The sequence below is a fragment of the Prosopis cineraria genome, unplaced genomic scaffold, assembly GCF_029017545.1.
Source record: "Prosopis cineraria cultivar Desert tree isolate PC_DT_omini unplaced genomic scaffold, ASM2901754v1 PC1, whole genome shotgun sequence".
Taxonomy (NCBI): domain Eukaryota; kingdom Viridiplantae; phylum Streptophyta; class Magnoliopsida; order Fabales; family Fabaceae; genus Prosopis; species Prosopis cineraria.
The window spans coordinates 46,816,422-46,829,487 of NW_026555332.1; the positions used below are offsets into that span (position 1 = coordinate 46,816,422).

At 34.6% G+C, this 13,066-nt stretch overlaps 1 protein-coding gene across 1 annotated transcript; it reads left to right on the forward strand.

The window, feature by feature from the left end:
- The first annotated feature begins 9,434 nt into the window (after window positions 1-9,434).
- Window positions 9,435-13,049, forward strand: LOC129304348 (phenylalanine ammonia-lyase 1). The gene is made up of 2 exons (XM_054943975.1): window positions 9,435-9,972; window positions 11,097-13,049. Exons 1-2 carry the CDS (start codon window positions 9,575-9,577, stop codon window positions 12,844-12,846), a joined length of 2,148 nt encoding a protein of 715 aa, XP_054799950.1. The 5' UTR covers window positions 9,435-9,574; the 3' UTR covers window positions 12,847-13,049.
- Window positions 13,050-13,066: the final 17 nt, after the last annotated feature.

Consider the following 13,066-nt stretch of genomic DNA (forward strand, 5'->3'; position numbering starts at 1 on the left):
GGTCTAGAGGACTAAGAGTGAACTAGGTGAGACTGATTTTAAAATTTAAACTCTATAATGTTTGTTTTAAAGATGCAATAGAGCTTGATTTTGATTATATAGTGGACATTTGCAGATTTTTTTTTTTTTGGGGGGGCATGCATGTTAGAACAAAAGAAAAAGGGAAAGACAGAAACAATATATTCGGGAAAAAAAGCTACGCAAGAAAATAAAGATGTTATGGTTTTGCTTTCGTTTATTGCTGACAGCTTCGATTCCATTAGTTCGTTTTCGGAATATTTAAATGAACATTGCGACTTTCATAGTTTCATTATATTTATAAATTTTTTATTCAGATTTCTGCCGCTCTAATTTGTTGTTACTTGGATATCTCAACGAGTTATTTACATACCAAGGATAACTAATTAATTCAAAAATTAAATTTAACTACTAAATTAAAAATTTAGAAAACATGTAATTCCCTGAATGCAGGCGCGCAGATTGCAGAATAGAAGATGATAATTTTTTTTAAAAAATAATTTTACTGTTTAAAAATTTTATTTATATCTCTAAATGAAAATACAGTAATAAAAAACCGTTGTTATAAAATAACAACATTAATAGATATAAGATGAATATTAAGGATTTCATTTTTTATGAATTGTAAGGAAAAATTTATCTTTTTCACATTCCAAGCATCTCCCTACTTGATTGAAGGGGAAATTCGCTTCCGTAAAAATTGAAGTACGAGGAATATGCTGACTCCAAAAAAATATAGATAGAAAAAATTTTAGGTGAATTATATTAAAATCTCACATAAAAAAATTAATTATTATTATCAACAACCAAACGAAGGCCAATGTGTCAATAGCTTCAGTTTAATTATTAATAAATTTTATAATAATTAATTTTTTATATAAAATTTGTACGTAATTTTTCTAAAAAAAATTTCCCCTCTTTCGTTCACATTATTTTTTTTCTTTTTTAAATCAACGCTTCTTATTCCCTTATTAGACCAAACATACTTTAAGAGTTAAAATTTTGACGAGACAATTACACATGGATAAAATAAAATTATTTAATTTAGAATATAAGAGAAAATTCAAATTGAAATTGAAATTAAATTTTTAAAAATAATAATAAAATAAAAAAACATGTTTGAATATTTATATATATTTTGATGATTGTTAAGGATTGAGTCTAATAAAAAAATTAATTTTTCATAACATGATAAATTATGATTTAAATTTTTATTAAAAAATGCTCATATATACTCCCTCCATTAAAAAATATAAGGTATTTTTTGAGGAGTTAGATATTTAAAAATGTAAAATATTTTTAATTTTTTGAGGTATAATAATTACTTTTTTTAAAATGTCTTAATTAATGAATAACTTAATATTTATTATAGATTATTTAATAAAAATAAATATAAAAAAATTAATTTAAAAATAAATAATTATTTTATTAAAAATAAAATTTAATTAAAAATATTTTATATTTTTAAATAAAGTAAATATTTTAAATAGGATGATCTCGAATGACAAAGTATAAGCAACAAGCTCCTTAAACTGTCCGTAGAGAAAAGTTGGTAAAAAAAAAAAATGTCCGTAGGGAAAAATCAGCGGGCAATATCAATTACACAAGGCATCTTCAACACGTGGTGTCAGCCTGTCAGGCTCATAATTCACACTGACGTGACGCATTTATTACACTTCACTTTTTTTTTCTTTTCCTTTTTTTGACGTCTGAAAGATATTGCGCTTCACTTTGACAGACCCAATAATTGGGACATTTGGCTCCGCGCCGTCGCCAAGGATCCACTTTGTCATGGCCTTGAAATTTTTTTTTTTTAAACCGTGTCAGTTTTAACTTGATTAACATTTTCATCCTAATTAAATTAATCAAACTCTCTTAATGTCAGTAAAGAAATTTAAAAACTCAAATACAAGATAAAAGAAAGCTTGGATGAAAAAATTTAAAAACTTTATTAATATACTTGCTTTGCTTTTTGCTTACAAATGAGAGTTGTGGAAATATTTATAGGCACCCACTTTCTTGAAAAAATTCTCATCTTTTTAATGGGCGGTGAAGATCAATCTAATCCTATAATTTACATTCATCCTCTAGAGTATTTCATAAAAATATCTACAACAAATATCTAAATATTTGTAAGGATATTTCTAGACTAATTTTTAAAATATGTGTGAAATGTTCTAGAACATCTTAGACATCTTCACATCTCTCTCTAAGTTTTTAGAACCTTCTAGATTTTTTCAATTTATTCTAGATTGTTCTAGATGTTTTTAGAACATTCTAGAACATATTAAATTCTTCTTGAACGTCTTGGATTCTTCTCAAATTTTTTGCATCGTCCTACATGTAATAGCCCTTACCCCACCCCACCGGGAGTCTTTTGGACTGGAGCCTTAACCACTCACGCAGCGAGCCCAGCTTTCCTCAATGTGGTACTCAGGTTATTTCTCACCCCACCAAAGAGGTCTTTTAGAGCCTTCCCAGACTTGATTCCCCAACCTTTACTATCTTAATGAAGTTGAGGCTAAGTCTGGTACCATTGAAAAAAGCCGAGCCTGTTGTGCGAGTGGTTAAGGCTCCAGTTCAAAAGACCTTCGGTGAGGTGGGGTGAGGGCTGTTACACTAAACATCTCCAAAAGTATCATAACCTTATGGTTTCTTCTCTTTCTGAACAAAGATTGTGACATTCTCCCCTACCTAATCCAGTGACGCCCTCATCACTAACTTGATTCATATATCGGAGATTCCTCTTGTAGGGATTCTTCCTCTTCTTGGTTCTCTTATGATTCATCTCTCCACGAGATAAGATCATTCCTAGCCTCCTTAGTATGCTATCTTCCTTTAACACTTGTATGGTTGATAACCGTGCAAATCCACCCCTTGAAGCGGGTATCATGCAAGCAATTCCTCCCTTGAGGATGCAGAATATATTAAGATATGACATGATAAAGGCTTTTACCTTTTGCATGAACTCCAACCAAGCACCATCTTATTGTCGTCCATATGAGCAATTGAGAAATCTACTTTTCCATGCCAATTTCCAAGACATAGCTCGACCCCTCGAGCAATGCCAACTAAGGGTTGAGGAGGAGAATTGGAAACTTTCAATAAACTTTCCCCCTTTTCAACTTTAATACCTACCCTTTTGGTCTCTTCCAGAGAAATAAAGTTGTGGTCTGCTCTAGTATCCATCATGATACTAACTGTCTTCCCATTTAACTTAGCCTTCACATGCATCAACCTAATGCCTTGTGAAGGTTAGGTTTTAGAAGTGTTGAGGAGTTGAATTGATCCTATCCTATAACTTTCCACCTCCTTTTGTGCTTCTTGTCTTTGCACCAGAGCAGATAATGACCCCAACTTCGGGCAATTCTTCATCCAATGAGGGTCTTGACATACAAAGCAGTGAAGTTCCCTCTTTTCCTTTTGCTTTGTCTGGGATCCCTTCCCAGTATCTCCCTTATTCATCACTTTTCCTTCAAGGTTTGTTTCTTTATTGTTTTCTTCCCCACCATTCTCAAGATTAGGGTTAGGAAATCTATTCTTAGGAGACTCACCTCTTTCCCTTTGAAGCTCTGAGAGACTCTCAGTGACCACTATGACTTCATCGATGATCTTGACATATTGTCGCTGCAACTCATGTTTAGCCTAATTTTAAAGACCATCAATAAAGTAGAAGAGACCCTCTTCACTACTTAGATTTGAAATTTGAAGAGTTAAAGAGGTGAATTCCTGCACATACTCCGAGATAGTAGTCTTATATTTAAGCTCTCTTAACTTCTTGCAAGCTATATAGATCACGTTCTCCAGATAGAATTGTCTCTTCAATTCTTTCTTAAAATCTTCCTAGGTATTGATTGTAAAAAGCCCCTTGTCCATATTTGCATGCTTCCTTCGCCACCATAGCACGGCATTATCTGTAAGGAAGTAAGCAGTAGTGCGTACTTTAGTTTGATCGTTTGTTATTCCCAAGGTGTTGATATAGTGTTCCATCTGCCATAAGAAGTTCTCTACTTCTTGAGCATCCCACATACTTTTAAATTCCTTTGGTTTGGAAGTATCCATTTTCACTTCCCTTATTCTACTATTTCCATCCAATAGTAGATTCTTTCCTTTTACCTCTAAGGAAGACTTGAAAGTGAGTTGTTGTTGCATTATGGTGATAGCCTCTATCACCTTTACCTCTAAGAATCTCATCGCCTTTTTGCATTAATCCTCATTGTTTTGCAAAGCATCCATACTACTCTTTACCCCTTCAAGTTCTTTAAGAATGTGATCCTCCAATGTACTCATGTCACTTTTAACCTTCTCAACCTTACCAACAATATCTTTTATGGTTCTTTCTAAGATATCAATTTTAACTGACAAAATAGTAAGGTCCTCAAAACATACCTTACTAGTCCTTCGTGCTTTCTTACCATTATGATGTAAAGGTTGAGATTCCCTTCCCCTCTCTTTGACATAAGCAAGAGTTTTCTCAGTTACACTCGACATCCTTGCTTATGAATATCTACCTAAACCACGGCTCCCTCAAACCTTAGCTCTGATATCACATTGTTAGAACCTTAGCTTGATCAACCTCTCCTGACTAAGTCAGCCGAACCCTCAGTATATAAACAAAGAAATTAGGAAACTTGAATATAAGAGAGAATAGAGCTTGGATGAGAGAACTTGAAAGCTTTATTGATATGCTTGCTTTGCTTTTTGCTTGTTGTTTACAAATGAGAGTTGTGGGGGTATTTATAGGCATCTCCCTTTCTCGAGAAAATTTTCAACTCCTTAATAGACGGTGGAGATTAATCTAATCCTACAATTTACATTTATACTCTAGAGTGTTTCATAAAAATATTTACAATAAATATTTAGATATTTACAAGATATTTCTAGACTAATTTTTAAGATATGTGTGAAATGTTCGAGAACATTTTAGAATATCCTAGACATTTTCATATCCCTCTCTAAGTTTCTAGAACCTTTTAAAACTTCTATATTTTTTCAAATTATTCTAGATTGTTCTAGATGCTTCTAGAACATTATTCTTCTTAAACGTCTTCGATTCTCCTCAAAATCTCTACATCATCCTGGATGTCTCCAAAAGTATCGTAACCTTATGGTTTCTTCTCCTTCTGAATAGAGATTGTGACAACTCGCTAGCTATTGGCACTTGAGCTTTGGAGCACAAACACCCATGATCATGTGAACAATTTCTCTTCGATTTAAATTAAAAAAAATTAATAATAATTTTTTTAAATTTTATAAATAATAACTTAATCTATCAAAATGTCATAATTTTAAATAAATTATTTAAAAATATCTTTATCAATAAATTTTAAATTAAAAATATTATTTTATTCTTGTTAACAAATTATAATTTCTTATTCAATTATTATGATTCTTTGAATAAAAGTTGTGAGTGAGCCTTGTTATTTTCAATAAGAGTAAAATGATCTTTTCATTTTAAAATTTATTGACACATAAATCTCTAAAAATTTTATTGAAATTATGACATTTTAAAATGTTAAATTATTATTATTATTTATATAATTTAAATATATTTTATTGCCATTTTTTGGATCCAAAAACAAAACTGTAACCTTAATCATTAGTAGAGGTAGCATACTAAACATTACGAGAGCACCCTTTTCTTTATGCCTCTCTTCAATCGGACCGAATACGAACAACCATCCATGGAGCGGACCATGTATCCCCTTTTTCTTTCCTTTTCATGCTGCCGCCATATTTATTGCTTTGAAATTTTCTACTCACCCGACTCTTCTGAACTAATTTTAAATCCCGCGTAACCAACGATCTTAGCCGGCAATTTTGGTTCCGGTCAACAAAGCAAAGCGCCTAGCTTGCTAAATCGTACCTTGTCGTAATTTCACTTGTAATTTTACTCACTCCAATTAATCACTGCTTCCGGGTTTTAATATGTTTTTATCTCATTTTATCAAGATTTTATTGGTACAAACAGCAAAGAAACTGATTTTCTAAAAATATTATTTTTTACTAATTTCATTAAAGATGTATGATTTATTTATAAAATATTGTTTGTTTTATAAGACCTAGTAATTAAGTTTTGTCCATGTGGAATTAAAAGGGTGATAATTAAGTTTGTGGGAATTCTGCGTATTTTATGTAATAAATAAAATGTCAGTCTAGGGTTCATACTTTAAAAATAAGAAGGGTTAAATAACAATACAGATCGTGAATGATATGTTTAGGGACGATTTAAATATTGAACTTATATCTGATATAGTTAGAACTCTAAACAGTTAAATCTCAAACAATTAAGATATCTCTCTTCTAATTTTCTCTATCTTGCTTTTTGTTACCTGTGTGGAAAATTTGGTGTGGATAGTTTCCGTTCCAGCATCTCAAAAGAAAAGGGAGCATGGCGAGAGGGGAGAGAGAATTTCTAAACATAAACGGACGTTTAAATAAAATTAACAGTAAGGATTAGATTGTTTCAAATTGAATTTATTAATTTATCAGAGTTTAAAATGTACTAAATATATGCTCAGGGTTAATTAAAATCACTATTGAACTTATAATTTAAAATTCATACAATCATTTTATCCAATTTTTTTTTTAAAAAAAGAAAAGGTTGTAAGGGGCGTCCGGGTCAGAGTTCAAAGGGGGTGGCTTATGTTTAATTATATTCGAAGTCTCATGATTGACTTTCAAATTTTTTATTTTTCCCGAGGCTCAAAAATAGACCAACGAGTCACTTGACTCTGCACTTCCGCAGCCAAAGTATACGGGATGCTCCCTGCACTATTCCGTCTCTTTTGCCTGCTTCCTTCCCCGCTATTTTTCCCGATTTACTCTGTTTATTTCGTATATTCAATTAATAAATAAAGCTGAAATTGTCTTATATTCTATGACAATAAAATATTTTTAAAATTATCTTATAATTAATTACTATTTGAGGACTAGGTGGCTAAAAATATTAAGAAAAAGGGCAACCACAAAAAAAAGGACAAAAGCAGAAAGGCAGGCGACTTCTTATTTGGTAGCTGGCGTGCATGTTGTGTAACACGTCCTAGAAAATTTTCACCAAAAGTCAAATTAATTTTTAACAAAATGTTCAAATTATATGTAATTTTTTAATAGTATATATTAGCCAGTATAAGAAAAATTTATAATGATGGCATATCTTTAAAAATAAAATAGATTTTAAAATAAAAGGAGAAAAGTTTAGACCAACTCTAATGAGAGAAGAGTGCGAGTTAGTTTGTGCGTCATGCTGTGAAATATTGCAGATAAGATAAATAAAGATATGAGTATGACGTTTTTTGGCTTTATATATTAGGCAGCAGGCTGCTGCTACAAAAAAAAAAAGTATACATAACAATCATTTTTTGCTATATATAAATATTTTTAAAATCGTTATATATTCTCTAAACCAATATACAAATAACCGTTATATAGTTAACAATTGTATGACAGTTATTAAAAATAATTACTATAGATATGAGCATTTTTTAAAAAAGGAGCTGCATTTCCAGTTGACCATAGCCCCCTGCATTATGTTTTGTTTTTTTGTTTTTTTCTCTTAAATTTTTTAGCAAAGGAGAGTGAGAAACCAAAAGAAAAAAAAGATTAGATGAGTAGATGAAATAAAATTAACAATAATTGATGTCAAGATCTTCCATTTCAAATTAAATGTAAAATAAAAAACAAAAACTAAAGATATGAAAAATCAAGTAAACATCCTTACAAAGGAGACAAACTCAAACTAATACCATACACATATGAAAAACCACATATCTAAAATCAAAAATTATAAATTGTGGCCATAAATTTAAAACACTAGCCTTCCATTATCAATATAACTAGGGAATGCAATAAGATAGAGTTGAGGGAGTGTGATGTTAGCGAGACCGGGCACCACACAGATTGGGGATGCATGATATTGAAGACCATGGCTAAAGTTGATTATGTGAGTATTGAAGATTGATGAAGATCTAAAATTTAAAATGAGAGAAATGCTTGAATGAGAGAAAAGATTGAGTGTGGAGTGGGGGAGTGAGATTGTGTGTGTGAGGGAGGGAGGGTGAAATGTGAAGGGTGAATTTGAATGTGAAAAATGACCATGAGAGAGGGAAAGAATATTTATATGACTTGATTAAAAAAAAAATTAATGGTTCAAAGACAAGGATGTACCAATTCATGTGTTGTACAAACTGTGTTTTTTAAAATTTTTTGAAGTCAAAAAACTATATAGTAATTCTTTTTGAATAGTTGCTATACAACCTTTAAGAATATGTTTTTTTTTTTAAAAAAAAGAGACTGCATAATGTCCTTTGAAATAATCATTATATAGTCTCACAATTATATGACGGTGAATAATCATTACATAGTTTCTCTTTATGAATCCTGCTTTTAATTATACAGTGGGTTTTTTAATAATCGTTACATTAGAGGCACCATGTATAGCTTTCTTTCTTTCTTTTTTTTTTAACAGTGCCGACAGAAGAGGATCCTAACCCAGTGCTCACTAGGCTAATGAGTATCGAGAGCTCATCCCAACCCTATATTCTGACATGAAATAATTCATATTGTTCACTTTAAATTGATTTTTAGGTATTTTTAATATTATGTATATTTAAAAAATAAAAAATTTAATATTAAATATGAATTGTTTAGAGTAAAGATTGAGAAATTTTTAATATTAAATGTGGCCATCCAAAGTAAAGCTGCATTGTTTAAAGTATATTTAAATAATTAATTTATAAAAATTATAAAAAAATTGATATTAAATTAGATTGTCCAAACTAAATCTGTACTATCCTAATTGATGATAAATATATTTATTTAAATTTATAATTTCTATAATTTCTTCTTTTTTTGCACATACAAATTCTTGTAAGTTGATGAGCATCATGATGTTTTATTCTCTTGATGTGTTTTGAAGATATTTCAAATTTAATATTAAAATTTTTATTTAAATATACAAAATACTAACAATATTTAAACATAAATTTAAAATAAACAACAGGATTATTTTATGTCAAAGTAAAATTTGGGATGAAATCTCCGAGTGATGAGGTCTCAAGTGCCCATGAACCTGAGACGAGCACCAAGAGTTTACCGGTTCAATTTGGTGCGTCGTTCCCGTCTCCAAATGCGAAATATTGTCCTTGTTAGTTACTCACCTACTCTTGCGTCGTCCAATTGCACTGACAAAGCACCCAGCTACCCACCAATGACAATTTTATTATGCGACACTGTGGTTCCACGTTGCAACACAGTGGCCGTGCGATCACTTGTTGAGGATCGGACAGCAGAGAAAGATTCCCAACCACCAACCCCCTTCCTTGTGGCTTTCTGCCACTCTTATGCCCACCTACCCAGAGCACGCTCTCACCTTATCAGCTTCTCTTATATAACTCAACTTTCTCTCCACTCTTCCTCTCAGGAAATCCCAACCTTCTCCCGCAAGATTTCCTCCTTCTCTCCCTTTTTCCCTGATCATCATCTTCAGCTAACCTCTCTGTCGCTCAATCTGATCCCACCTCATTCTCCTCACGTTACCCGCTACATCGTTATACTCATGGAGTCCATCGCCAAGGCTAACGTTCACCATCAGAATGGCTCCTTCTGCTTGGCTAATGGCACCGCTGATCCGCTCAACTGGGGCGTCGCCGCCGAGTCCCTCAAGGGAAGCCACTTGGACGAGGTGAAGCGTATGGTGGCCGAGTACCGGAAGCCGGTGGTCAGGCTTGGCGGCGAGACTCTCACCATCTCTCAGGTGGCTGCCATTGCCGCGCATGACCAGGGCGTGAAGGTGGAGCTGTCGGAGTCGGCCAGGGCCGGCGTTAAGGCCAGCAGCGATTGGGTCATGGACAGCATGAACAAGGGAACCGATAGCTATGGTGTAACCACCGGATTCGGGGCCACCTCTCACAGGAGAACAAAGCAAGGCGCTGCTCTCCAGAAAGAGCTCATCAGGTACGGTTTCTCTCTACTCCTGCCTGATCATGAATTCACCATCAGATCCGCGTTCAGTTTTGTCATCGTATTTCTTTTCATGGTGACGTGTTAAAATTCTGGGGGACGGCATACTTCCAAAACAGAGACAAAAATAGTTAAAACCTACCTAATCCATACAAGGGTAGATAACTTAATTACTTCTTATTAGTATTTAATATAGATTCTCCTTATATATATATATATAGCAGTGAGGTTGGGTTTTTGGGTAATAAATTAATTTTGAAAAATAAGGAATGATCGTTTATGAATGATTTATGTCAAACAAAGAGTGTAAAGAAATTTAAAATGTAAATTTCTATTTAACAATCTAATTGTAATTGATATATTTATTTTAAACAAAAGAAGCTCTATACCAATTTCGTTAAAAAAATATTTTAAGGAAAAATTATCAAAAAGGTTTTTCAATTAAATATTCTGAGGAAATAAATATAACTTCAATATATCATTTCTTAAAAAATTATGAACAAATATTAAGAAAAAATAGAGTATAGTAAAAAAAACAATAGATGAATTTTGTAATATGATGTGCAATTTGTTTTTGAGCAAATAGTTTAAGCTTTTATGTGGTTCAAACTTAAAATTTAAACTGTCAAATCATTTTAAGTTGTGCTTCTAAATTATAATTTTCGAAAACTAACGACCAGTATATATATATATATATATATTTTGATATTAAAAAGAAGTAAAAAATATGACAAAATAATAACAATAAAAAGAAGTAAAATAAAACGGAGGTAGGTAGCTATAAATAGAAGACGGTAATACGGACACAAGTAACTTTTAGCGGGAAGCTGGGAAGCGTTATGAATTAGGCAAGCATATTAGAACATGCATCCCCGGTTTGCACGCCAGGTCGGTCTCCGAACATGACTGGGTTGGTTGGTCACTCGATGTCGCATCTTAATTCTTAACCAAATTATTGATGTGATCATAGACATTCTTTTTTGTGATTTTGTCTGTGGCCGTTGACTTCTCTTGGGGAAGATTTTTACTTGTCTGGCAGTTAATCTCCTAATCAATTCGAAATGAAGGGTAATACCATATGAATATGATTTCTGATCCTTGCGTGCTTCGTATTTCAGGTTTTTGAATGCCGGAATATTCGGCAATGGCACAGAATCTTGCCAGACTCTGCCACACTCGGCCACGAGAGCAGCCATGCTAGTCAGAATTAACACTCTTCTCCAAGGATACTCTGGCATCCGATTCGAAATCCTAGAAGCCATCACCAAGTTCCTCAACCACAACATCACCCCATGCTTGCCACTTCGCGGTACCATCACAGCGTCCGGCGATCTCGTCCCTCTTTCTTACATCGCCGGTTTACTCACCGGCAGACCTAACTCCAAAGCTGTCGGACCCAACGGAGAAGCCCTTAATCCCAAGGAAGCGTTTCAATTGGCAGGCATCGAGTCCGAGTTCTTCGAATTGCAGCCTAAGGAAGGGCTTGCTCTTGTAAACGGTACCGCCGTTGGTTCTGGCTTGGCTTCCATGGTTCTCTTTGAGGCTAACGTTCTGGCCGTGCTCGCTGAAGTTCTTTCGGCTATTTTCGCCGAGGTCATGCAAGGGAAGCCTGAATTTACAGACCATTTGACCCATAAATTGAAGCACCACCCTGGCCAGATTGAGGCTGCTGCTATCATGGAGCACATTTTGGACGGAAGCTCCTACGTTAAAGCAGCCAAGAAGTTGCACGAGATGGATCCCCTGCAGAAGCCTAAACAAGATCGCTATGCCCTTCGAACTTCACCCCAGTGGCTCGGCCCTCTCGTTGAAGTTATCAGATTCTCCACCAAGTCAATCGAGAGAGAGATCAACTCTGTGAACGACAACCCCTTGATTGACGTTTCTAGGAACAAGGCTCTGCATGGTGGAAACTTCCAGGGCACCCCAATCGGAGTCTCCATGGACAACACACGTCTGGCTATTGCTTCCATCGGTAAACTCATGTTTGCTCAATTCTCTGAGCTCGTCAATGACTTCTACAACAACGGTCTGCCTTCCAACCTCACCGCCAGCAGAAACCCCAGCTTGGATTATGGTTTCAAGGGGGCTGAAATCGCCATGGCTTCTTACTGCTCTGAACTTCAATATCTCGCCAATCCTGTAACAAGCCACGTCCAGAGTGCAGAGCAACACAACCAGGATGTGAACTCTCTGGGTTTGATCTCGTCTAGGAAAACAAACGAAGCCATTGAGATCTTAAAGCTCATGTCTTCCACGTTTTTGGTTGCACTCTGCCAAGCAATTGACTTGAGGCACCTGGAGGAGAACTTAAAGAACACAGTGAAGAACACCGTCAGCCAAGTTGCCAAGAGAACTCTGACCACGGGTGTGAACGGAGAACTCCATCCTTCAAGATTCTGTGAGAAGGATTTACTGAAGGTTGTAGACAGGGAGCACGTGTTTGCTTACGCTGACGATCCCTGCAGCGCTATTTACCCGTTGATGCAGAAACTCAGGCAAGTTCTCGTGGACCATGCACTGGCAAATGCCGAAGATGAGAAGAATCCAAGCACATCAATCTTCCAAAAGATCGGAACTTTCGAGGAGGAGTTGAAGAGCGTCTTGCCGAAGGAAGTGGAAAGTGCAAGAGTCGCATATGAGACCGGCAATTCTGCAATTCCAAACAGGATCAAGGAATGCAGATCATACCCTCTGTACAAGTTTGTGAGAGAGGAGCTTGGAACTCAGTTGCTAACAGGAGAGAGGGTGATCTCACCGGGCGAGGAGTGTGACAAGGTGTTCACTGCATTATGTCAGGGCAAGGTCATTGACCCTCTTCTGGAATGCCTTGGCGAGTGGAATGGTGCTCCTCTTCCTATCTGTTAATTCTTCAGCTTCTGCCTTGTGGAGATGGTTTCCTTTCATATCCTCGTATATGTGCAGTTATAAACGGTTGGTTTGTTAGTTTGGTGATGATGGCCTCAAGCAAATCAACCTGGACATTAAAGTTGGTTGTTCTAGTTTGCTTAATGTCAAGAGAATATTGTAATTTTGCGTTGAAATTAAATTTGTTTTTGTCATCGCTTCAAGCGCTAGTACATTTATC